This window comes from Montipora foliosa, chromosome 13 (genome assembly GCF_036669935.1).
Source record: "Montipora foliosa isolate CH-2021 chromosome 13, ASM3666993v2, whole genome shotgun sequence".
Lineage (NCBI taxonomy): Eukaryota > Metazoa > Cnidaria > Anthozoa > Scleractinia > Acroporidae > Montipora > Montipora foliosa.
Genome location: NC_090881.1, coordinates 20,774,733 through 20,799,066, shown reverse-complemented (window position 1 = coordinate 20,799,066; position 24,334 = coordinate 20,774,733). Strand labels below are relative to the sequence as shown.

General features: G+C 39.4%; 2 protein-coding genes across 3 annotated transcripts in view; one reads left to right on the top strand and one right to left on the bottom strand.

The window, feature by feature from the left end:
• Nucleotides 1-14,037, bottom strand: part of LOC137981493 (calsequestrin-1-like) — a 15,926-nt gene extending 1,889 nt beyond the window's left edge. The window contains exons 1-12 of the mRNA XM_068828580.1: nt 13,683-14,037; nt 10,055-10,139; nt 9,833-9,899; nt 9,240-9,273; nt 8,061-8,166; nt 5,977-6,050; nt 5,190-5,276; nt 4,442-4,488; nt 3,676-3,721; nt 3,122-3,176; nt 1,709-1,809; nt 1,309-1,383 (exon numbers count right to left, since the gene is read on the bottom strand). Coding sequence (XP_068684681.1) covers nt 1,309-1,383; nt 1,709-1,809; nt 3,122-3,176; nt 3,676-3,721; nt 4,442-4,488; nt 5,190-5,276; nt 5,977-6,050; nt 8,061-8,166; nt 9,240-9,273; nt 9,833-9,899; nt 10,055-10,139; nt 13,683-13,952 — 1,047 coding nt within the window. The 5' untranslated portion in view covers nt 13,953-14,037. The remainder of the gene's footprint in view (nt 1-1,308; nt 1,384-1,708; nt 1,810-3,121; nt 3,177-3,675; nt 3,722-4,441; nt 4,489-5,189; nt 5,277-5,976; nt 6,051-8,060; nt 8,167-9,239; nt 9,274-9,832; nt 9,900-10,054; nt 10,140-13,682) is intronic.
• A 132-nt stretch (nt 14,038-14,169) lies between these two features.
• The window catches only part of LOC137981492 (rho GTPase-activating protein 32-like), a 31,255-nt gene continuing 21,090 nt past the window's right edge, over nt 14,170-24,334 (top strand). The window contains exons 1-6 of one of the 2 annotated variants that reach the window (XM_068828577.1): nt 14,170-14,391; nt 14,633-14,705; nt 15,550-15,640; nt 19,083-19,138; nt 21,343-21,430; nt 23,502-23,573. In XM_068828577.1, coding sequence (XP_068684678.1) covers nt 14,355-14,391; nt 14,633-14,705; nt 15,550-15,640; nt 19,083-19,138; nt 21,343-21,430; nt 23,502-23,573 — 417 coding nt within the window. In that variant the 5' untranslated portion in view covers nt 14,170-14,354. Of the gene's footprint in view, nt 14,392-14,632; nt 14,706-15,549; nt 15,641-19,082; nt 19,139-20,948; nt 20,998-21,342; nt 21,431-23,501; nt 23,574-24,334 lie in introns of those variants that run through there. The other variant, XM_068828578.1, reaches the window with a different exon arrangement.

Below are 24,334 nucleotides of genomic sequence, written 5' to 3'. Positions count from 1 at the left end.
ATCGGTTCTATACTCTGCTCCGAGAGGATTTTCTTCGGGTACTCCGGTTTTCCCCTCTCCTCAAAAACCAACATTTGATTTTGCGTTAATTTGTTGATTTCAGTTTACAGTGTCTCAATTAGTGCTCCAGCGTTAGAGCGAGTTTCAATCGAGTGTCGTAGAACCAAAACCAAAGTAATTACTTTAGCCAATCAAAAAGGACGGAGACAATCCAATAAACCAATCAAAACTCGAAGTAATTACACGTAGCCGACACAAAGCGCGGGAAAATGTGCACGAGCAAGCCATGATTCAGTTTTGGTTTCGCTTCTGATTGGTTGACAAAATGGCGCGAGAACTTTGAACCAATCACTGAGTGAAGTAATGCAAAAGCAACGCAATTCGCTAATTACTTTCGACACTCAATTGAAAACCGTTCTAGAAGACTACTTTCCTTTCATTGTGTAATTGTAATATAAGTGATCTTAACTGAGGTAACATTTGAACTACGGTACTGATACATCGGGATGTCTTGTTCCCAGAGCCTCCGTTACCCTTGTCCAGCGGAAAAGGCGCGGGGGACTCCGGGAATAATCCAAAACCGGTACCAGAAAACTCCAATCTCGACCCCAGAGCTCTTCTCTTGACTGAGCGAGAGAAGAGCTCTGGGGAACCCTGAAACAAAGTGTCTTCTCATTGGTTTTCGTGAGGAACAATCAAAAGCGTCTCTAATTGGTGCGTTCATGTTAGCGCAAGGAGTGAGCAGGCGCCGTAAGGTTCCAATAGCCAGTTTTTGGCTATAAGAACGCTACGGCGCATGTTCTCCTGCATAGAGTTTCCCAGAGCCTTGGGTCGATCCAAGGCTCTGGTGACGAGAATGCAGAAAACTCTGGTTCCGGTTGAATAGCTGCGCGTGCGTGAAGGGCCTCCTTATGCGTGGAAAGTCAAACTCATGCATGAAACTCCGCCATTGCAAACAATTTTTCCCGCGACGAGATTCGCAGGGTTCAATAGTACTTCACAGACAATTTTCAATTTTTCCCTCAAAAACTAACATCCGGTAAAATGGCAGAAAATGAATCTTTTTTAACAGCCAATCAAAATGGTCTTTTTTGGATTTGACCAGAGACTATCTTTTCCGACCGCTGGTCAAGGGAGCGATGACTCTGGTAACGAGGTTGACGAGAATTTGGATATACATCTAAACGTTAAAGGTCTTAAAGTCGCTGAGGATCAAACTGAGACCTCAAGCTCCAAAAGCCATCTAAATGAGCAAGGAGAAATTCGCCGCAGAAAATTACCGATCTCTCAGAAGGGGACCATACCTACCAGTTTCGGTTCTATAACGCCAATCATCGGGGAGTTAACATCTATATTGTAAGACTTCTGCCAGTAATCTCGCATCTGAAAACATAACGTGAACATGAAAAAAGTAAATCAGAGGTAGGTGGGCGCAAATGATTTCTTCTCTGTGAAATGTGAGGCCTTTTTACAAGTTACTTTTAAAAATCGTACATATGTATGTATTTTCAAGACTAAACTAACGATCTAAAATAATGACACATGAACGAGCCAAGAAAACGCACGTGCGCGCCTGGACAGTGAGCACGTGCCGATCTCAGCTTTTCTAGGCACGTTTACGAGACGAGTGCTGTCACCGCTGCTACTCGATTACAAGTAAAAACACACATACAAAACACAGAAACGTATGTTAAGCCTTTAAACGTACCGTTGGAAAAGGATCTGGATCGACCCAAAGGAAGTGTAATTTCTTGTTGTTTCCGTAACGCTTCGCAAGGGACTTCACCACCGAGAAGAACTGTGCCCCGGCTGTTGAAAACTTAAAAAGCTTAGCTACGTACAGAAGTCTGACAAAATACAGATCATAACTCATTTTAAAAATATTAATAGATAACCCTGCCGATATCTTCGCTACAAATGATTTCCCGATTGTTTTCGTTTTGCATTAATTAACTTGGTGATTGTCTTAAAACCAGGGTGCTTTCCATCTCTTTTGAAATTCCTACTGAAATGACCGTTGCAAAATGGCAAGCAATTTTCCAAATACACCCATCAACTGGACAAAATTGTGCTTACCCGTCCATTAAAGTAAAACCAATCGTGACTTCACTATTGATCTCTACATGTAAATAGAGCTATACAACTAATAATAATAAATTAAAAAATTGCGACACCAGATAGGGAAGCCGTGCAGAAGTCTTAAAAAAGAGATTAAAATCGAAAGAAAATGTCAAATGGAAAGAAAACGTCCGTTGGTTAGCACAAACCTGAAATTTTCGGAAATTTGGCTTAAACGGTGAGAAGACCTTGGACAGCCATGACCAGAACCAAGGTTGCTGACCAGCGGTTTTCGTTAAAACAATGGTTTGCTGAGGGTGCTCTGTCTCGCGGGCTCCGAAAACCTGGTTGTGGTCATTGTTATTTAAGGTTTTTCTAAATGGTGGGCACCTCTACTTCCGCCTCTTTTTCAGCCAATCAGGGGCGAATTGAAGCAAAACCAATCGTGACTTGCTCGAACGCGTGGTTTCCCGCGCTTTGCGCAGGCCTTATATATAAGCTCTGTGTCATGATTGGCTCATTTAATCGTCTGCATCCGATGTTATTTGTCAGAGAAATCACTTTGGTTTTAGTTCTAAAGGCACCGGCAAACGAGGAACATTGTTGCGGAAAACATTGTTTCCTGAAATGTTTCCTCGGCGCGCAAATGCGGAAACATTTGCTGAGGAAGCAAAATGTTTCTGAAGCAATTCAGAAACATGTTTACTTCCCGGGAAGCAAATTTTGCTTCCGCAACAAATGTTTCCTGGGGCCCCAAACGGGGAAACATTCGCTTCCGCAACAATGTTTCCAACATTGTTTCCTCATATGCGTCTGAATTGAAAGACCGCTTCGCAAAACGTTTCTGGCTTTGCATCTTGCAAACTTGGTCAGACCTCATGAATCACTTTTTTCACTTTTTTCCCAAAGCAAACCTTTTTCACTCGGTCAAAGGTGGATTACGGAAATTATCACCTTTAGAGCAGTCTCCGATATTCCGTTTTGGGAGAATTTGGGATGAAACATTAGCGAAAATCTGTTAGCTGTTTCCTTAACTAATAGTCCATAAGCCGAGATGACTTACCGTTAGTTTCTAGTCTTACAAACGCTGTGACCAGGTAGCCTTCGATACTAGTAGACTAGGAAACAAAAAGAAGGAGAGTTACGTTCAGTAACATATAAGCAGATAATGTCCTGACATGACATTGAATAACGACGAACGTACGTGAAACAATCGGGATACTCCGACAATCTTCGGAAAATTTTCGCGTGTCGAAACTCCACACCAAACAGGCTACGTAAAGTCGGATTAAATCAGCGGTATTGGAGTAACAAATTTGTCAGGTGGCCTATTTCGCGTATTCATGAATTTTCAGGTCAAGTTTATTATTTTCACTTTATCACAATGCGAATTACATTGAGGTGATTAAACGAAAAGGAAAATACCAGATTATACTTAAAATGAAGAAGTGCGTTGTGGCCAAAGAATCCAAGCCTTCGAGCGCAACCCCCACGACCCGGCAATCACAAACGTTAATTGAGAGGATCCCGTCTCTTTTCTCCGCACACGACAACTCATCAAGGCATTTACGATGTTAGGAGAATTTAACTTTTAGTCATACTAGTCTTACCACTCACCCAAGTATCGTGAATATCTTCCAGCCTTATTTTCGTCAAAACATTTCTGATGAAAAAAAGAGAAAAAAGTATTTTACCGTGTTACCTCAGTGACTATCTCGTGTTCTGAAATGCTAGATTTAAACCATTTCCACAGAAGAGGCAAGAACCGAATACAAGTTACGTGGACGCTCCTTTCCGAATGCTTGAATTTTCTAGATCTGAAATACGTACATCTTTAGTATGCTAACGCTCGTCACAAAAAACCTAACAGCCGAAGTCCACTGTGGACCTGCGATGCTCAATTAATACAAACTGTTAAAAGAAATTCATAATAAGAAGTATTGTACATGCAGAATAATACAAGATACTTTCAACATCTGAAATTTTACGATTAAATGCTAAATTACGGGCGATAAAAAAATTGAGTAGTTAAAAAAAAACACATGTGCTCCATGTGCTGCAGTTTCCAAGTCGTCCTTCTGGGCGCTGACCGAGAGAATCGCGGCTTCACACAGACAATGACGCATGCGCACTCCCTTTTCCTGAGCCTTTGCGTCGTCTCTTCGTTTTCTTTAGTAACGTTCCTGATTAGACGACTGTTTGGAGCTCTTTCTGTGTTTGCGCCAGTCTTTGGTTTAAACAGGCCTTTCCTTATTGTTGCTTCCGATGTATGTAAGTGCAAAAGTAAGAGCCAAGAAGGCATGAGTAGCCAAAAAATGACTCTTATTTGCTTGAATAACCGTCCCAAAGAACGGCTTAAATAACCGTCCCAAAGAAATCTTACTTTTTGTTCTCCTCGATGAAGCCGTTTATATTCTCTTCTGTAATGGCCTAGAATTAGAATAAAATGTTTACATGAGACAAACACGGCTGGACTGCAACGGGCATACAATGAAGGCTCATGAAGGTCATTTTATTACTGAGACGCAATTTCTGCACCACTATAGTCCACCTTCCTGGGTCACTTTTCTGCAGAGATCAACAAAAGCTGGAAATGGGGAAAACGTCTGCTTTAAATATTCTTTTTTTATGTAAAGAAGCCAACGATTGTAACAACAAGTTGGTGCCACCACAGGTGGGGTCAAGAGGCAGCAGGCAAATTCAAGACGGGATGAATATTATCAAACGAAGCATGCTCAGTGTGGTCTTTCTTTCTCTTCCTTTATCGGCTGAATTTTCCCGAGGGAACATGAGAAAAATAAATGGTCGATTTCATTGTGATAGATGCTCTCTGTTCTTTGGAAGCTATTCTTCTTAAACGGTAATCCGGTGTTTTACTAATCGATTTGTGAGAATGAAAAGGGACTGCTATTTTGCTGAACTTTCAAAAGCCCTCTTTTCGGAATTCCATCAAACACCCAAAGATAAAATCCACGCCAACACACCGAACTGTCTACTTCGCAGGCTATTCGAAAGTGCACTCAGTGTGACCTCAAAGCATCTTCTAGATTCATTCTTGTTTGCAATGCACTCCCCCAATAAATCAAATCTTCAACCGACACTCTACAGAATTTGTTTTCACAGCTTGTTACCTGACCAGGTGGAAAGTTAACAGGTTTTTCGTATGGCTTCAACAGTTGAATGCTGTTTGGCTTCTTGAGTCTCATTGCCTTGGCAAGCTAAAAAAAGAAACAATTCTCATGCTTAAAACGTGCGCGCGCAGCATTCCATTACCTACACTCGCTAAGATTCTCCTCCCGGCTAGGCTTTGGTAGTAGAGCGAAGTTCATTCACGTCTCGTGTGACCTCGTCGCCAAGAGCTTTCGTCCTCTTCCTTGGTTACACAAAATTTAGAAACTAGCTAGCGAGTTATTTGAACATGTTTAAAACTGTTAATGGACCGACTAATGGACCCTCTTATTAAACAGTTGACAGTTGATTTCGTACCCTGAGCCTCGAGTTGAAATTTTTGGGAACGAGTTTCGGTTCGAAAAAACAAAAGTTTCCAATCCCTCGGGACTAAACAAGGCCGCCGTGTGATTATGGCCTATTGGGACTGGGAGCTGTATGAATGCTTTTCACACTTTTGCAACAAGCTGACTTACAGTGTGATTGGCGTGTTATCTAGTAAGAACTCTCAGGTGCCTCATGAACAAAAATACTTAACTCAAGTTTTCAGTTTTGAGCATGCGCACTTGTAAAAAAAAAATACTTTCAAACACAATACGCATGCCCAGACCTGAAAAACGAACTCGAACTACTCCAATCTCAAAGTTCCAAATGAGTGACACCCATTTACGTCGCCTACTCTTCCAACAGTGTGTGCAAGAACACCAAAACATTAGCGCAGCTTTCCGAATTCGAAGTTCCTGTACACACCTTCTTATCCCAAACGACAAAGAATGGCAACAGTGGTTGGTGTTGTGTAGCTGCATCTTCAAATGCTTTTAATTCTGAAATGACCGTTTGAGAAAAGAAAGGAATGATTCATCTCCAAAATACTAAGACATAACGACAGATTTAGCTTTATTTCTTTAAAGACGTGACCAATTTTCAAAAGGCTCTGTTGAGAAAAGGAATTTGTACCCTGGATGTTTCTAATATGGTTATGCTTCTACATAAAGGTTGACCAGCCCTACAATTTTTTTTTCCTGGCAATCTACTTTGTTTCACCCTTGTACCGCTCTTTTAATTCCTCGCAAGAGCCACGCCGTTGACCGAAAGACTTGATCCAAAAAATCGTGACGTAACTTCAGGTATAAATGGAATTTCTCAACTTCCCTGCTAGCGGCGGATGGGTAAAGTGACCTCTGCCGTGGGTCGAAACTCACTTTGATCCAACCGCCGTCCATCACCTTGGAAGGCACAATCTCGTCCCCAGGGTCCGCTTTTCTTTCGGTCAGCAACAAGAAAACGGACTCTGGCCACTTTCAATTTATGCGCAGTCGTAGTGAAGGTCCATTTTTGCAACCGTTGACAACCACTGTTGTTTCAAATTTCTGAGCGTGCGTAGACGAGCTGGAAGTCCGGGATTTGCGGACTTCTGATTTGGAAGTGGTCAGAGTCAGTGTTCTTGGTGTTGACCAAAGGAAAAGCGGACTCTGGGGACGAGATTGTGGACGGCGCTGTTCAAAACGCATGCCCCATGATATGTTCGTTGACTGTGAGTTGAGCCCGCTCTATCTCGCGCATTTCTTGACAGTAATTCTGCTGTTGGTAAGTGCGTCCGCACAACATGTGAAGTATCATGTGGGGTGGGGATTCGGTCGCAAAGTAACCGCGGCGCATGCTCAACACAGTGAGTTTCAACCCGTGGCAGAGGTCTCTCATCTCTTACTTCTCAGCCCAGCGAACGCAAAGAAAAGAGACCTGCTAGCAGGGAATTTCTCAACAAGCCAAGCTTTCAAATTCACCTTATACTTTATCACTCTCTACATTTTTTCACTTGTTTCCTCTTGTCATTTAGGAATCCGTGAAATTTTCTTTCCAGGAAATCACTTAATACCTAAAGTGACTTTTCATTCAGTACATGACCTAGCTTCGGTTCCAAACTCTGGAATGATTTTGAATGCTGTGTATCGATCGTATTGATGAGATATGTCCAGTACCACTAGTAAAGAAATGAACGCCGATTTCAATAAGTCACGGTCACAAAGTGTTCCCCTGTCCTTTCCCCAACTTAACGATCACACGTGTCTTGGACTACAGACAATTAACGTCATAAAGTCCGTTAAACTTCGGTCCTCAAGGAAAGAGAAATAGCTGCATTGGCCCTAACTTACGTAAGAATAACGCTTCCCCTGATATTAACGTTATCTTTAGAAATACTTGGCAAATGCTCGCACAGAGTTGGCTACCAAAATTTGGCGTGTATCTAATAGGCCATTTCCGAGTTCACTTCCGCCTCCTCTTCAAAGCTAGTCTAAGTGCGAAGGTTTTGTTATGAAAATTAGTTTTCATTCATATGTAAAGTAGAACTAATTACCATCAAACTTCGCACTTAGACTCGCTTTGAAGAGGAGACAGAAATGAACTCGGAAATGGCCTATTACTTCTACTTTACATATAAATGAAAACTAGTAGACCTAATCGGCTAACTCAATGTTGTACCCAATTCAAATCTCCAGTGTAAATTGGGTACAACATTGAGTTAGCCGATTAGGTCTATTTTCACAAGAAAAACTTCGCACTTAGACTCGCTTTCAAGAGGAAGCAGACATCAGCTCGGAAAAGGCCTATTAATAGCAGTTCTTGACATGATAAGGGTTATACTTCTTTTATAAAAAAAAATTGCAAAGAAACCCTGTTGTCTGTATAGGCGTTTCGGTAAAAGGTGGAAAAGACATTGCTGTAATTTTCAATCAGTTCAACATACTTGAAAACACTAAGCGTTCCACAGCAGTAAAATTTATAAGTTGTCACAAAAACCTATCTTCTATCGTCGGGAGATTTTCGCATTTTACCTGATGAATCCTTTTCTAAGAATCCTATGACTTTACTGCCATCGACATCATCAAATGAAAGTTTCTGTTTTTTGCTTTCTATAGGAGTCACTGGAGGCTCAAACATCTGAAAAAGGTTGGAACAACATGGAATACCCATCAGTTTTCTCGCTTGTCGCTACTACCTCTCCAAGGGCACAAAACCTGGATTTCTCGTTTCTCGTTCCCAGGGTCTCTTTTCTTTCCGACGGCGAGAGACCCTGGTATGGTCTAGTTACTTGTGGCCGTGACAAAAAAATAAACGTTGGGAATGGGTTATTCAGTTTCAGTGAAGTCAAAAGACGCACTTTAATTTGGATAAGTCTCATCCATCTTTTAATTACCGTGTCCAATATTTTGGGACATGTGATAAGACAAATTAGGGTCTCTATCTGTCGCCACAGGGGACGGGATGAAGTGAAAATTGGGTCGAAACTGATTTCTTTCCACCACTCCCTCTTGATGTTTTGTTATCCGGAAAAGACCCGGTGGGACCAAACTCGGGTCTGGAACTGACGAGTGACATCCGCGAGCTGGATCTCGGAGTGTAATTTCGTGGGTAAGACACTTACTAAAGAATCTAGAGGTACCGTTATTCAGTGTTAACTCAATTGCGATAGAAGGCAGCGTGGCCGAGTGATTAGGCTGCCGGACCTGCGATTCAGAGTTCCCGAGTTCAAGTCCACGAGGTCGAGTTGTTCCGGGTAATCCTGAATTCGACTCCTCGGCTGCGTTTGTAAACAGGCAACTGGTTAGCCTCCAGTCATGCAGTTGGAGTCCTTAGAATCGTTATCTTATTGTCAATGTTTCATTGGACCCAAAAAGCTCGTATACCACAACTATCATCGTAATTATTATTTTGGTTTCTTGCCCTATTCATTCAAGCATTTGACAGGCGTATGCGTAATTTCTCCAGAGCTCTAATGCGCACTATAAGCAAGACAAAACAGGGGAATGCTCCAGGTAGAACACGAGTCCCGTACGCAGTGAGGCACGCTTTGTGCCGAGCAAACGCACGCAGGCGAGGGCAACAGAAACTTAAAATTGCTGGGCCGAGTAAATCCATACAGTTTCCCTTCACTAAAACATCCTCCAATCAGAAAAATGATTCTTGAAAACTAATAAGAATACAAAGTCGCTTTTGAGCCGCTCCCCACTAACCTTGTGCAGATATCCCACAAGAATGTCTGCGGACCTTTTGGATGCGAAAACAGACAAAATGCAGGAAAATTAGTTAAAAGAATCATTCTACGTATAACTATTTAAGACTTCGTCAAGGCGACTTCGATCAAAGAAACGACAGCTGAAGGGAAGGGGCCCTGGGGCGGAGATTACAGGCACATGTTTCCTGGGATAGAGCGGTTTTCAATTGAGTGTCGAAAGTAATTAGCACATTGCTTTGGTTTATGATTACTTCACTCAGTGATTGGTCAAAGTTCTCGCGCCACTTTTTCAACCAATCAGAAGTGAAACCAAATCCAATCGTGGCTCGGGCGTGCTCATTTTCCCGCGCTTTGTGCTCGTTACGTGTAATTACTTAGAGTTTTGATTGGTTTGCCGGATTGTCTCCGTCCTTTTTGATTGGTCAAAGTAATTACTTTAATTTTGGTTTTACGACACTCGATTGAAACACGCTCTACTAAATAAAGCGCTAGGAAAGCGATGACCCAATTTAACGGCTTCAGTATGGATAAAGTGAAAGCGCGAAACAAAAATTCTTAAGTTTTTAAAAGACTAAAGAATATTATCAGCACCTGTGTCCAAAATATTCGATTTTCTTTCCTCTATGGAAAATCATAATCGCACCAGAGTATTTGACACCTGTAAAGGATAAAAAAACAAATGGCAAGTTAGTTTCAGTGATCAGTAACAGTTCCATAAGAGCTGTTTGCGTCGAATTTTTTTAAGAGAGCTTAAATTTCAAACAAGGGGAGGGTTGGTTTCGAGAGTGAACTGTTTCTGCTGCTGAAACTCACCCAAGGTTTGAGCCAACTCCATGCTACCTTCAACGTTGACACTGCCGATATTTACGCCCTCTGGCTGAAGAACCCGAGCTACAATCTGCAGGGAGAAACATGAAAGGCGTGTAACTGGGACAATTTCGGAATGGTGCTTTTTTTCTCTAATTAATCCCTGGACAACAAAAGGGGAAGATAGTGGGGACGAGGACAAAGTCCAGATGGAAAATACAAGCGACGAGGAAATGTGAAGAACGCTGAGAAGAGCCCCTTAGGACACCCTCTTATAAGACTAGTTTGGAGTACTTCTGGCACCATGACACCACGATTGGGGACGATATAAGTGGGGCGAGGACAAACTCGACATAAAAGAGGCTAGGTAGAAAGTAATGTAAAGAAAGACGAGACGACTAGTTTGGAGTACTTCTGGCTTTTCATTGCCGGCATAAAATTCATTGCTCTTTTTCTGCCCAAACAGAGTATAGCATCGCCATAGACCGTTTTCATAAATGGCGACTAATTAATTATTCTTTTGTTTATATGCTAATGAGACCAGATAGCATCGCTCTAAAGCAATATTTCTTTTGTATTCTGTCCATGCAAACATGGCTAGTTGCTTTTATTAGCACAAAGACAAAGGAATAATTTATTGGCCGCCATTTATGAATACGGTCTATTCTATAGCTTTTCCCCTGGTAAGTTTCACAGTTTTCTCGAAAACACGCATGCGCATTTGCCCAACAACATTTTTCTGAACTCATATTCGGCAAATGTTGAAAACGTTTAAATGGGCCTTTACTAGGTTCGCCGCTTTTTGTGATGACAACTTCAGTTCCGTTTGTGACTTTTTAACAAGATCATTTTTTCAAGCCGAGTTCTGAGAACCCGTGAACTTCACCAAATATGACTCGACTTTAATTTTGTGTACGCGAGTGCCTTTACCAATGAGCCGACCCTGCCCGCAAAATTTGTTTTGAGTAGATGAAATACTCCTAAAGCCCAAACTTGATTCCAGGAAGATTTTGCTTGAAAAACGAAATCAACTTCAAATTTCTATTTATTACGCGACAAAAACGTAGGCAATTTTTTAGTTAGAAGCGTACTCAAAACTAACGAGCAATCCGGCACTTTCAAATGCGCACGCTCACGATACAAAACTTGTCCTTTCATTCTTAACACTAGCAAAATATCGGGACCTAAGCGATTTGTTAAGATCACCGATCGTTTCACATGTACCTTCGCAAATGACATTTATTGCATAACCTGTACGTTATGCAATAAATTATACATTGGCGAGACAGGTAGACGACAAGGCGACCGATTCCGCAAACACCTTCGCGATGTTGAGAAGAATGACAAGGATGCATCTAAGCCAGTCGCTCGCTCATCATTGTAATCTCCCTAACCACTCTAAACAACACATGGCTATCTGCGGCCTTTCCCTATATCTAGGTACGACGGAAAGCCGCAAGAATCTGGAACAAAAATTCATCTTCCAAATCGGCACCCTTAATCCCCACGGTATTAACGAACGCTTTTCATTCAACTAATGTATTCCTGTTTTTCACATTGCCATGTTACCACCAATAGCGTAGCTCCTACTCTACTACAAAAACTACACACAACCCGTAATTCCTCGATTCGCTATGACAAAGGGCTAACGCTCGAAACGTCAGCTTTTAGAATCCCTGTACGGTGGTCATTATCAACTCCGTTAATATAACCAAAGTTTTGTGTCAAATTTCTATTGCCAAGGCAAAGATATCCTTGGAGCACTCGTCAAGAGCGAGAAACTTCCATATATTTTCATCGACTCAGCCCGTTAGTGTGGCACCGAATTCTACTTTCTTATAAACGTAGAGTCATGGGCATGATATCGAAATTGTCCGCCTTTGATTATACGCTCCTGAATCGCACATTATTTGATCAAATGCTCGGCTTATTATGACCAACGCCTTCGTAATCGTTCGATCCATCACCATGACAACAACACTTCAGACAGTTTCTGCATGCATACGGATCTTGTTCTATATTAGTTTATCTCACAAAATGATTATTTAATGCATTTAATGCATTAAATTTATCATTGTCCAAGTCTATGTTGAAGATGGATGTTATGTCGCTATTTGAAGACGCATTTGATTAAACTAGCATCAAATTGGCCGTAACTCTTACAAAATTAATTTGTTCCATATTTACAGAGTGTACCGTTAAGCCAAAACCTGCTCTAGAATGTGCTTAATCGCAATTTGGTCACTTTATTAGTTCAAAATAAAATCTCTGGTACATTCTTTTTTCTAAAAACTTCCATTTTCTAAACTCGTTTTTTCAAGGCGTTTTCGAGTTCAGTTTAGGGTATCAAAAATTAAAAGATGCAAAATTAAGACATTAGTAACTGATTTTCAATCATGGTATGTTCTTATCATGTTATAAAAACCTTGGTTCATTGTGGCCTTATATTGGCAATGTGGGTCAATGTCGTTTTTTATATGGCTTGTTGAAATGACTAATTAATGCGCATGCCCCATCTGAAATTAGGCAGAGAACTGAGTACTTGAAAGTCTAGCGAGGAGAAAAATGCTTCTAGAGAGTTTCATTTCAAATAGTCCTCCATTAACTGTGACAAGGTCACGATTTTTTCTTAATATCGTTCGAAACTTTTGATTAGGTAACTCATTTTGTTAAAATGAAGATTTATGCGCCGCGGCAGATTGATGTGCGATTGATTACTCCTCATCCATTTTCAGATTGAAATAGTTAAAAGCTTTACCTCTAAATGAAGGTTGAAATCTCCGAATATCATGGAAAACGACAAAAAACGGTTACTGATTTCCCAATAAAACTTTGTTCAGCTGGAATTTTAAATAAACTTTGTTCAGCTGTACTACTGAACAAAATTTAAAATCTTTGACTTAACTGATTTTAAATCGATTTAAGGCCCGAACAAACTTGTAAAGCGACAGATTTATTCAGAGTTCAACATTATGTGGAACATCCCTTTCAAAAATTTTTCTTAGCTTCATAAACGCGAGTACTTGTAAATAAAATTTCACCGTTCATTACTTCGGAGTAGACCATTCATTTGGAAAAACATTAAACACTATCAATAAGATAGCGTCATTAATTATTAAAAGCCTTTAAGCTGCCAGAATTCCAAGATTTAAAGTAGCTCATTCACTAAAGTGATAATTGTACAAAAGAATAATGACGTCTTTGTTATGTACTTGAAATTTTTTTTTTCCCTTTAAACGTAGTTAAAAATTTTGCTACTCGAATCTTTGAGTCGAAAAAAATCATCACAGGAAGTTTCAATTTGAAGCATTCACGCGTGAAATTATCTTTGAAAAAAATCAAACAAATCTTCGACGCCAAACCTTTGGCGGAAATTGATGATATGGGATTAAACTAATGAAAAACCTCACGAGACATTTGAAATTTCATCCCACTTTTCTCAAATTCAATGCACAAATGTATCAAATTTTACGATGCGATACAACAGCGAAGAGAGTAGTTTCAACTGGAAGATAAGTAAACAACACTGGGATCTCGAAGATTTGCGGTCTGCCAGCTTCTTAACTTCAAGCTATGTATAATGTTACCTTTGCGTGCTTCCATCGACTTGTACAGAGCGGAACTTTTAACCTACCTCTAACATTTTTTCGTCTGTTTTCCACGAGTTATCTGCCTCCTGATCGCCCCTGTTAGCTAAGTAAAACAATACTACTAGCATGCGACTGGCTTTCAATGTCTTGTTGAAATGGATCTTATCGAGCTTCGCCACCCTGCGGATGCCATCGTCCTTCAGGTAATGTGGTAAGCGTTCTTCTTCCTTTCGAAGCTCATCCCAGTGTTCATCTGTTTGATATGCAGCGTGAAAAAAGAGTGCAACGTGAACTACCAGAATCAAAGTCTTCATGACAACAAGAGGAACTTGCAAAATACTCTTATGCCGTCTCGGTATGCAAACGCGACCGCGGACCCTGGGAAGAATACTATTACACTTCCGGTAGGTGGAGAGGTTTCTGTCCAGAAGAAATTTGAAGATTTGTTTATCCAGATTAGCATATAACCACTTGAGGGGAAAAAATGACGAATTAGGTGATACACGATCGCATTACAGTTATTTTTTGGTATGAAAACTCACGACTTCACTTCGAGTGCGAACCGCGGGACTCAGAATAACTTGCTTTTCCGGTAACACTGTTTTACGCCGTGACGTCATTATTTGTTGCAACAATGGCGGACGAGAGAGTCGTTTCAAACAAAGTTGTCTAAAAACCAACGACTCCGCAGGTCTTAATATCGCGAGCTGCGCAAAATGACGACCTGGTACACCTCGGAGAAATCACCAACAGGTAATTTACTTAAATTAAGAACCGTTTTTGATGTTGCTAAGAAATATTTGCGACAGATATTTTCTGTAGTCTATATGGCTATTAAAATCTGTATTGGACTTACAACGCTTGTTTGTCGTGTAAGGCCTAAATCCCCATGTTTTTGAATTGTTTTAAACGTAAATGTTCCTTTTATTCGCGTATTCTAATCTCTTGAAATTTATTTTATGTGCCCTGTAATGATGCCGTTCTCGATCTACAGGTACAAATAGCGCTTCGTCAGCTTTTGACAAAGATTCTGGCTTTTCTCAATCTCAGTGTGATGCCGCTAGTAGGTAAGCTCCGTTGATAAATCCTTTTGGGTGAACAGCTCTCACCAAACGTAAGATTTGTTAATTACACAAGCTCTTAAATTCGTGATAGAAATCTGAAAGACGGCGGTGATATTTTATTTAATTTTAAAAGATCAAGCGATCTCAAAGTTCTAGACAGTTGTGTATTACTAACAATGTCGCTTAATTTTTATCCGCCGTTTCTGGGAAGCTGGTTTTTTTTGCGTGTTTTTTTCCAGGGGAAGTAAAAAAAAAAACTTACGTCTTGTATCTTGTTTTTTCTTCGTTGAGTGTCTGTAAGCTTATGAACACTCGTGAATGTCACTTACACGACGAATTTCGTCAACATTGAAGTCCAAACAGGCAATATTCTGCGACGAAGTTTTGTCGGCAGCGTCAATTATGTCGATAACAAATAAGTTTCCATTAAAGTGAAACTTAGCGCTTACAGAGGCATAAAATTGTTAAATATATCAGTCTGGTTTTTAGCTAGCGTTTCTTTAAAATTAAGGAATTGCCTCTGCACAATGCAATACATACTCTTGTGTCTATACTTTAGGCAAATTATCACTTTCAAATTGGATTAACGATAGGTGGCTCTAGATGTCGTTGTCTGAAAGATTATCTCAAAAGCACGTTGTGTCATTAAATGGATCTAGTAACTCAGGTTGATTTTTTTTTACTTTGGAAACAACATTATGTGCTTTTGTAAGGTTCTTTCTCGAAATTAAAATATTGTGCTGTGTGAGATCACCATGTCAAACAATAACATTAATAATGAATGATGCTGATGGATGAATACCTAAGAGAAATTAGTTTCATTGCATTTGTTTTTTTGTTTTCATAGGAATTCAAGACCAAGCAGGCTCCCTGTAGGCAGCAGTGGAACAACACGGAAGAGTGTCAGCTTCGAAAAGAGTTCTCCAGTTGAGAAAAGGGTAAATTTTGATGCTTTACTGGGCTTTGTTGCAGCTTATAATTCTTGGTGCTTAAAGAAATGAAACTCTATCAAAATGATTTTAACAGCCAAGAATTTACTCAAAATTCTCCTTTTTTAAATTTAAAGGAATCTTATTTAGAATTAGTAGACAACTCTCTCTCTTTTTATTTATAGGCCCTTAAGTTGTCTATCTACGTACATGTGGATTAAATCAATATCAATAATATTGTTTTTTAATTGAAACCTTGATTTAATGAACCTCCACAAATAAATTTTTCAATATTGATTTATGTGAGGTGTTAAAAACAGCCCTTCATTGCATCTGACAAAAATCCAAATTGAAAGCACAAGTTTTACAAAAATTTGTGGGAACTTCTGTTGTGGTGCAAATGACAGCCGTAGTAGGATTGGTAGCTTCCTCCGAACTTACGAAGAATAGCAGACTCCACCACTGGCTATTAACTCCATTAATTTTGTTTAATAATAATAATAATAACAATAATCATAATAATAATAATAATATTATTATTATTAATTTATAACTTATTACTTTTATTATCATTGTTATCATTATCATTTTAATACCTCTGTGATTAAATCATGAAAAGCTTCCCGGATAAAGAAATGCTTGCTATTTTGTCTTTGTTTTTCTGAGTCTCAATTGCCATCTACTTCGATTCCCAGTGGGGCAAATATAGCTTATCACCTAAACTACATTGTATTTCATTGGAAAGACAGCGAAAAAAGGCAGAAGCAAGTAGAGTTCGGTTTAACGATAAAGAATCAGTCCATTTCCCCTTTTTGGATGAGATATTGGCTATTGCCAATATTTGACATATCACATCTAGTTGCTCATTTTTACCGTCCAGTTTCCAGCAGGGGTTCATGTAATACAATTCAGTGTTTTTCATGGAAAAGAACTTTTTAAATCAAAACCTTGATGAGGGGCTTAAAATATCCAGTCTTAAACACTTCATTAAATCAGGATTCCATTTAAGAATACTTCTTACATGTACATTTTTCATGGTTGCCAATATTTTTTAATATTATTACTTGTTTGAAAATGTCACTGCTAGTCTAAGAACTATGTTCATTTTTTAAATAGCAATTCCTGCACTAGTTACTTATTTTTTTCCTCCAAAAAAAAACTCTCTAACTTTCTCTTGGTTGCGCATGCATCACGGACAAGACAGTCCACTATCAATATTAAGTGTGTGGATATCAGCGAGAGCATTAATCACTCACTGAAAAACTGTGTCCCCGTTAATAATATTCCTTTGACGTCCAAACCGGCCTAAAACGGCCAGATTCCCAGTCCAAACCTCACAGCTACACACAATCTAATTAAAATCATTTCCTAGTTTTCAGACGGGCAAAAAATACACCATTCATTCCAGACTTTCTTGTGATTCTAGAAACATTATTTATGTGGCGTCTTGCAAGAAATGTTGCTTGCAACATGTGGGATCTACCACCGCTGATTTTAGAATTACGTTTCGTAATCACAAGTCTGCTATGCTTACAAACAAAACAACTTGTGAGGTAGCAGTGCATTTCAACAAAATCCCACGCACTGTAGGTGATTTTTTCATTTCAATGCATGATCAGGTGCAGGCCCCTAACAACTCTGAAGAGGTCCTTTGGCTTTTAATTACAAAAGAGGCTTATTGGAGTGTGCAGCTGTTCTCTTTGGCACCCCACGGCTTGATTAAAAGGAAGGAATTTCATTCAAAAAACAGAATTATTTTGTTATTATTAATTCCCTCCCCCTTAGTTTATATTCCTGCATGATTAATCGTTCAAAGGCCCTTTTCTTGGATTTTGTCAGCCTTTTAGGTGTTGGGTGGACTCAAATGCCCTGCCTGGGGAACTTAGTATGATTAACATTGTTTAAGGGCCCCTCCAGGGATTTTGTTTTTTCTTAGCCCTGTCAATTGTTTTCGTAGCATCGTTTTGTCAGCTTATTCAGTATTTTTTGCCTTGTTGAGTTTGATTTTTTGTCGTCTTTTAACAACTGTTACAGTAGCACCACTTTTAGTTCTTTTTTTGTAATCTTGTACCTTATTTGATAGTTGTCACTTTTAATTACATAATCACTAGCACTTTAATCTTATTTAACCCATTGACTCCTGGGGATTTCCCATTGACCAGTAAAATAATTTTGTCTGGCGTTAGACAGAGTAAAATATTAAGTATGACCAGCTTAGGCCAGTTTAGGGGTGAATGGGTTGAGGTTCGTTTTTATTCAAAGTTGTAGTAACTGAAGAAGGTCTTTGACCGAAGCGTTTATTAAATTTTTTAACTCCTTTTTTAAACATCAGAAGTTGTTCGTCCTCGCTTCTCTTTTAACTTTCTATATATATGTATATATTCTCCTTTTTTCCTGTTTTTGGTTGAAAGAGGCCTATCTTTTTCTTCTGTCCATTGTTGGTTCAGTTCAGTATTTTGAAATCAGAAAACAATATTACATTAGCAGAATGTCAATCCATATTAATTTTGCTTTTCCTTGGTTTCTTGGCTCAGAGGCAAGTGTATTAACGATGTTCTTCTTGCACCAAAAAGATAGTATTGCATTCTTAAAATTTTACTTAATGTGACCAGAAGCATCATTTTTAATAGAAACAAGCGAACCTGTTTGCTTTAAGAAGCAGGGTTGTCAGAAAGTTGGGCAGTGGATGATTGTGTTTAAAAAAAAAAAAGAAGTGAACAATAAGGAAAATTTAATTATTATCTGCTCCCCCAACTAGAGCAGTATAGTAGCTGGCCAAGATAACTACAGTAGATGTCAGATGGCTATTTTTGATAACCCTGTGAAACTTCCTGGAGAATTGCGTGTAGTTTTGGACATACAGGCATCTGGCCACTAACAGACACTCTCTTAAGCAGACAGCTCTACTTACAGACACTTTTTTTCTCATTTTACCTATCTGTATTTACACATTCCTGCAAGCAGACACTCTCTCGGAAATGGATGTGGACACTTTTGAAAATTAAAATTGGATTTTTCTTTAGTTTATGCTCTCTCTTAAGTGGACATTCCACTTATAGTAATTGACCCTTGGCGATGAAATTTGTCTTTAATTTGCAATCAAAACAAAACTATGATCTTTGACCCTTAGTTTGACATAAACAAGAGTGCAACATGTTTTTGTAGTGTCATGAGGAGGGGTGGGGGTAATGGAGAAACCATCAATTTGAAGTAATCCCACAATGAAATTTCCTACCAGCTATGCAGGTAAAATCAATTTTGTCTTCTTTCTTTATTTTATTGTCATCATCATCATCATTTTCATCATCATTCCTCTGGGTAAGACCAGGTGATCTAGCTTGTGTAGCTTTCACATGCTTTCATATGCCACTCTTGGCCTGCACACAAGCTGGATACTTATTTTCATCAGTCCGAATTGATATACAGTACTTTTATTCCTATACATTTTCAGCTTGATCATTTTTACGGGGATGTGAATGGATATGGAAGCTTCAAGAACGTCAAGAGGTATTTGTCAACTTGCAATAATGTTATTCCCTCTCAGTGGTCTATTTAACTTTCTTTACACTTACAGGTAAGTGAATTTTGGCATCAAATTTGCATTTTTAGAGATCTAGAAAAATCTACTTTTTTGTTATAAATGCAAATGTGAAGTCACAGGCTAAAGAATGTATGATCTTTGTATGGTTATATTATTTTTTCCTCAAATAAAGATGAGACTGCATTAAAGTAAGGAACTTAAGCCCGGTTTACACTACAGAAATTTTTTGGCACGGCTCGGGTGAAATTGGCACGGGTCCCAAAAAAAAAGTTCGGCTCGGATAAAATTTGCAGTGTAAACATCCTGTCACTACCAAATTTCATCCGTGCCGAGCCAAAATTCTTACCCATGCTTGGACCTTCGGCGAGGTAGTCCGAGCACGGGTAAAAATGGTACGGGTGCTCAAAAAATAGGCACGGATAGAACAAGTAGTGTAAACACTTTAAAGGGCCAAATTTGAGCCTTAATTCGTATAGGGTAGGGGTTTTTTTTGTATATATTTCAAGATGGCTGCTCATTCTCCGCCAAAATCACGTGGACGTTCTTGATTATAATTGAACTGCGCATGTCTACAAGAGAACTTACCCGGGCCCAAAAATTTTGGCACGGTGTTTTTGATACAGTAAAAATGGTGTAGTGTAAACAAAGTTTGCCGAGCTCTTTTTAGGCACCCGTGCCAATTTCACACGAGCCGTGCTGAAAATTTTCTGTTGTGTAAACCGGGTATTTAATTGGACAAAAAAATAACTAGTCAGAATAGTAGGGAACAAACAAGCTGAGTAGTTAAAAGATTAAATGACTTAATTTGGATTGTAAGTAGAATAGGGTAAAAAGGGAAAAAGGAAAATAAAATAAAATAACCAAAATGTTATTAATAATAAAGAAAGAAAAGGTGTAAAAAAAGAAAAAAAAACACTAATAAACAAAGTAAATATTATCAGCTAGTGACAGAACCAATAATTGGCACCAGTGGCTCAGTTGGCTGAGCATCGGGCTGTCATGCGGGACATTGCAGGTTCAAACCCCAGCTGGATCAACGCTCAGGATCTTAAAATAACTGAGGGGAAAGTGCTGCCTTTGTAATTTCATCTGCAAATGATTAGACTTTCAGGTCTTCTCAGATAAGGACTATAAACCGTAGGCCCCATCTCACATATACTTTCTATAAGTTCCCTGTGGGGCGTTTAAGAACCCACACACTATTCGATAAGAGTAGGGGATGTAGTCCCTGGTGTTGTGGCTCTCCTGTTCTCTCCAGCAGAAGTGGCCGGCTTGGCAGTTATGTCTCCAAAAAGGTTTATGGTGTATGAGGCCGAGGCCACCTAAGCAGAAACAAGGGACTTTGCTGATTACTGGAACGTGTTGATGTAGATGTAGATGTAGATGTGAAGAGCAACTAATACAAGGGAAAAGTTAGCAACTTTTGGTGGGGTGGAAAGTCACAAAACTGATATTTATCAAAAAATTACTGTGCCTCACCTTTTAAGGATATGGGAAGTCTAGAAGTTTAACTTTCAAGAAGCAATTTCACTTTTCGTTCCTGATAAACGTGTTGGGACTGACAATAATAAGTATTATTGTTATGGTTGAACCATTGAAAACAGAAACCGGTAAAGTGGTTAAAGCGGTAACCGATCAAAACAATTGATGTCACTGTGATGTGACCTGTTAACCCATTTGATGCTAAATTGATTGACAGCAGTGAAAAGTGAAAGCCTTAACATTGGAATTTGAACTTCAGAACTAGCAAATAATATTCTTGTTAAAAGGCCCAATAAAGCAATAGCTCTTAAGAGAAACTATAGCAGTTCACTAGAAACATGCGGTAAGTTCGATGTTCTTGTCTAGAATAACATACTTAATAAAACGTTTTGCAGTTCTTTGCGTAGTATACTGGCCCTCAGGAGTCTCCTGTAGCTGATTAGTAGAACTTTCGAACTAGTTATGGGAAGGTCATAGCTTCGATTCCTGCAAAGTAGCACACGGTTTTTTTGCGAGTGTTTCGTTCCTGCATCAGCATCGAGAAAAGGTTGTTTTCTCGATTTTCACTCCTTTTCTTGTTTAAAGGTGTTTGTGATAATTTTTTGAGGAGAATTATTCCTATAAGTGAAGTAGGAAGGCCCGCATCATAACGACGACGAATGTAATATTGTTATTATTTTCGTTTTAGACGTTCTACTGGAAATTCTCGTTTTCCAAGAGTCGAGGACATGCCTCATTTTCACTACGACTTTGTTGATCTCGGCAAAGAAGTCAAGGTATGTTAAACTAGCTTAGCCCCTTTTCACATTTGTAAATGTGCTTTTGTTAAACTAGCGGAAGCCTCATCGACGTGTTCACCATACTCTGAGCATGCACGCTAAAAAGGTCGATTGGAATACGAGTACATGCAGTTTTTATTTCCTGAGCATGACCACGCGATCGGAATACGAGAACATGGTTTTCGTTCGGACTGTGCCCTTTAAAAAACTCCATCAGAATACGAGAATGTGTTTTTCGTTCTAAACAAGGGTGCACTTAAAGAATTCGATTGAAATATGATTACGTTCTCAGCACACGCACTTAAAAAACTCTTTAAGCGTGCGAGTACTTGTTTTTCGATCTGACCATGTACACTTAAAAAGTCGATTAGAATACGAGTAAGAACGGCATATTTACTTTATTTCATTTTACTAGTGATTGCCATTTGTCTTGTGATTAAATATTAAGTTTGTTTTAGGTTTAGAATAGGAGTAAGTGTCAAGTGCTCTGAACATGCACATTTAAAAAACTCGATAAGAATACAGGGGTTTCATTGAGGTTTGAAGCAGGGGGCATCAATATGGGGTAAGACTTTTTTGTTTCGCACGGCTTTTTGTTAATTTTACCTAATTTAATTGCTCATTATCTTATTTTTAATACGGTGTAATTAGTTTTTATGATGTATTTTAGCTTTTATATGATGTACATAGTTTTTCTTATAGCATTTTGTTTATACTAGTTTTCAGGTATCTTAGGTGTAACGCGCATTTGATCATATTCGAATGTTAATTTGCGCGCTATAAGCAATAATATTATTATTATATTATTAACACCCGGGTAAAGTAGTGGGAAGGGCCTTCCTTACTAGGGTTGTCTGGGGGGCATGCTCCCCCAGAAAATTTTGAAATTCTTAGGTTACAGAAATGTGTTTTCCTGCATTCTGAAGCCCAAAGTAGTGTTCTTTATCCACAGTTAAATCACACAATCTCTAGACAATTTCATGATTTGATACCAATATCCACAAGAAGATTAATTCATTAACTTGACACAGAAAAATGCACTCACATCTTGACCTTTTCTCAGCTGGAAAAATAATCAGCGATCGACCGAGATCTTTTCTTGGCCGCCGTAGCAAAACACGCAACATTGAAACATTTCATCTGCTCTTTTATAGAGCGCAATTCTTTTCGAAATGCGTTATGGGGCAATTCGTTCTGGGTTGAACGCAGCGTATGAAATTGTGACATTTTGACAAATGAACACAAGACAGGTAAAAAAAAGGACAAAACCGTATTTTTTATCAATCTTTGTATTTAAAAAAATTCCAGCCAGTTGAGATGTTGAAAGCAGCCGAGCAAAGTCATGTCCACAGCCGCTTTGTTTGCTGAAAGCCCTGATCTGAATAAGAGTATATGTTTTTTGTCCTTAAGCATGTGCGCTATTCTCGTCACCATGCACAGCCTCGGATCTTATGTCTGCGCATAACCCGAGAAAACTTGGAAAGTCTGTGTAGGAGAACACGCGCCGTAGCGTTCTTATAGCCAAAAACTGCCTATTTGAACCTTACGGCACCTGCTTACTCCTCGTGCTAACATGAATGCACCAATCAGAGATGCTTTTTATTGTTCTTCACGAAAACCAATGCGAAGACACTTTGTTTCAAGGGGGCCCCAGAGCTCTTCTCTCCCTCAGTCATGCGCAAAAGAGGTCTGAGCTCTGGGGTCGAGATTGCATGTGCACTTGAAAAACTAGACCTTCGAACGCAATGCGCGTGTTCGGAACCGTAAACTGGTACTCCACACTTATGGTCGCTATTTTCTTGCCTAACAACAACGTGAAATAATCATGTTAAGATTTTGTGTTGAATTCCAGCCCATCACAGTGAATTGTCCATTCTCTTTGATTTTTTCATCCCGGTTAAGTGAAGTTTTATTTACATTGCACAACTGCAGCGAGATAGCAGTGATTACAAAAACGCAAATTTCAAATAGCCGCCTTCCTTGCCTCAACCCACAAAGTGAAAACGTTTGTGGGAGGAGTCGTTTATTTCGTAATTGTCATTTGAAAAGATTCCATTTTTTTCCACAGTTTTGTCTCTACGAAGGTAATGGCGGGGAAAAACGATACAATAATGGAACTGATGAGGAAGGCGTCATACTGGTGAGTAAGGACACTAATTGGCCATTTTGAGGTTGCGCGGGAAACAGGGTCAAGAACCTTGTTGAGTTGCATTGTGGGACTGCTTTAGGGGACGCATTTTTATCATTGCCTGCGTGGAACAAGAATTCAAGTTGCAAGAAAGCGATATACCAGGCCCCAGTTGTTGAAACGATGGATAGCGCTATCCAGCGGATAAACACTAGCAAAACCAATTGAGTTATCCAGTGGATAATGATTTATCCGACGGGTAGCGCTATCCATCGTTTGAACAACTGGAGCCAGGAAGTGAGCTTCCTAAACCACCAGAATATTGTATAATGGCAATTTCAAAACGATGGCTCGTTTGCCAAGATGCAAAATTGTCCGGAAAACAGTGGTCAAAAGGACAGCGAGATCGTGGTACATTCGCCGTTTTTACTAACAACTTAAGTTACAAAGATTTAACCCAATGTTAAGTGTTATTGTACAAGAGTATACGAAAATCTTTTTGCTTTGCAGAGCTAACGACTGCATGAACAGTGGCTCGTCGCCAAAACAGTCCCACAGTGCAATTCAATAAGACTCTCGACTCTGTCTCCCACCCAACCTCAAAGTGGCCAATAGGGAGCTTAATGAGTCACGAACGGCAACCGGAAGTTAGATGTATTCATTGTTAACCATCACCTTTATGTTGCTAAGTATCTTTTCCTCTATTAGAGACGATCAGTTTAAAAGACTTGGAGGGACTGCTGTCCGGATATGCAAAATGTTCCCTTCCGGTT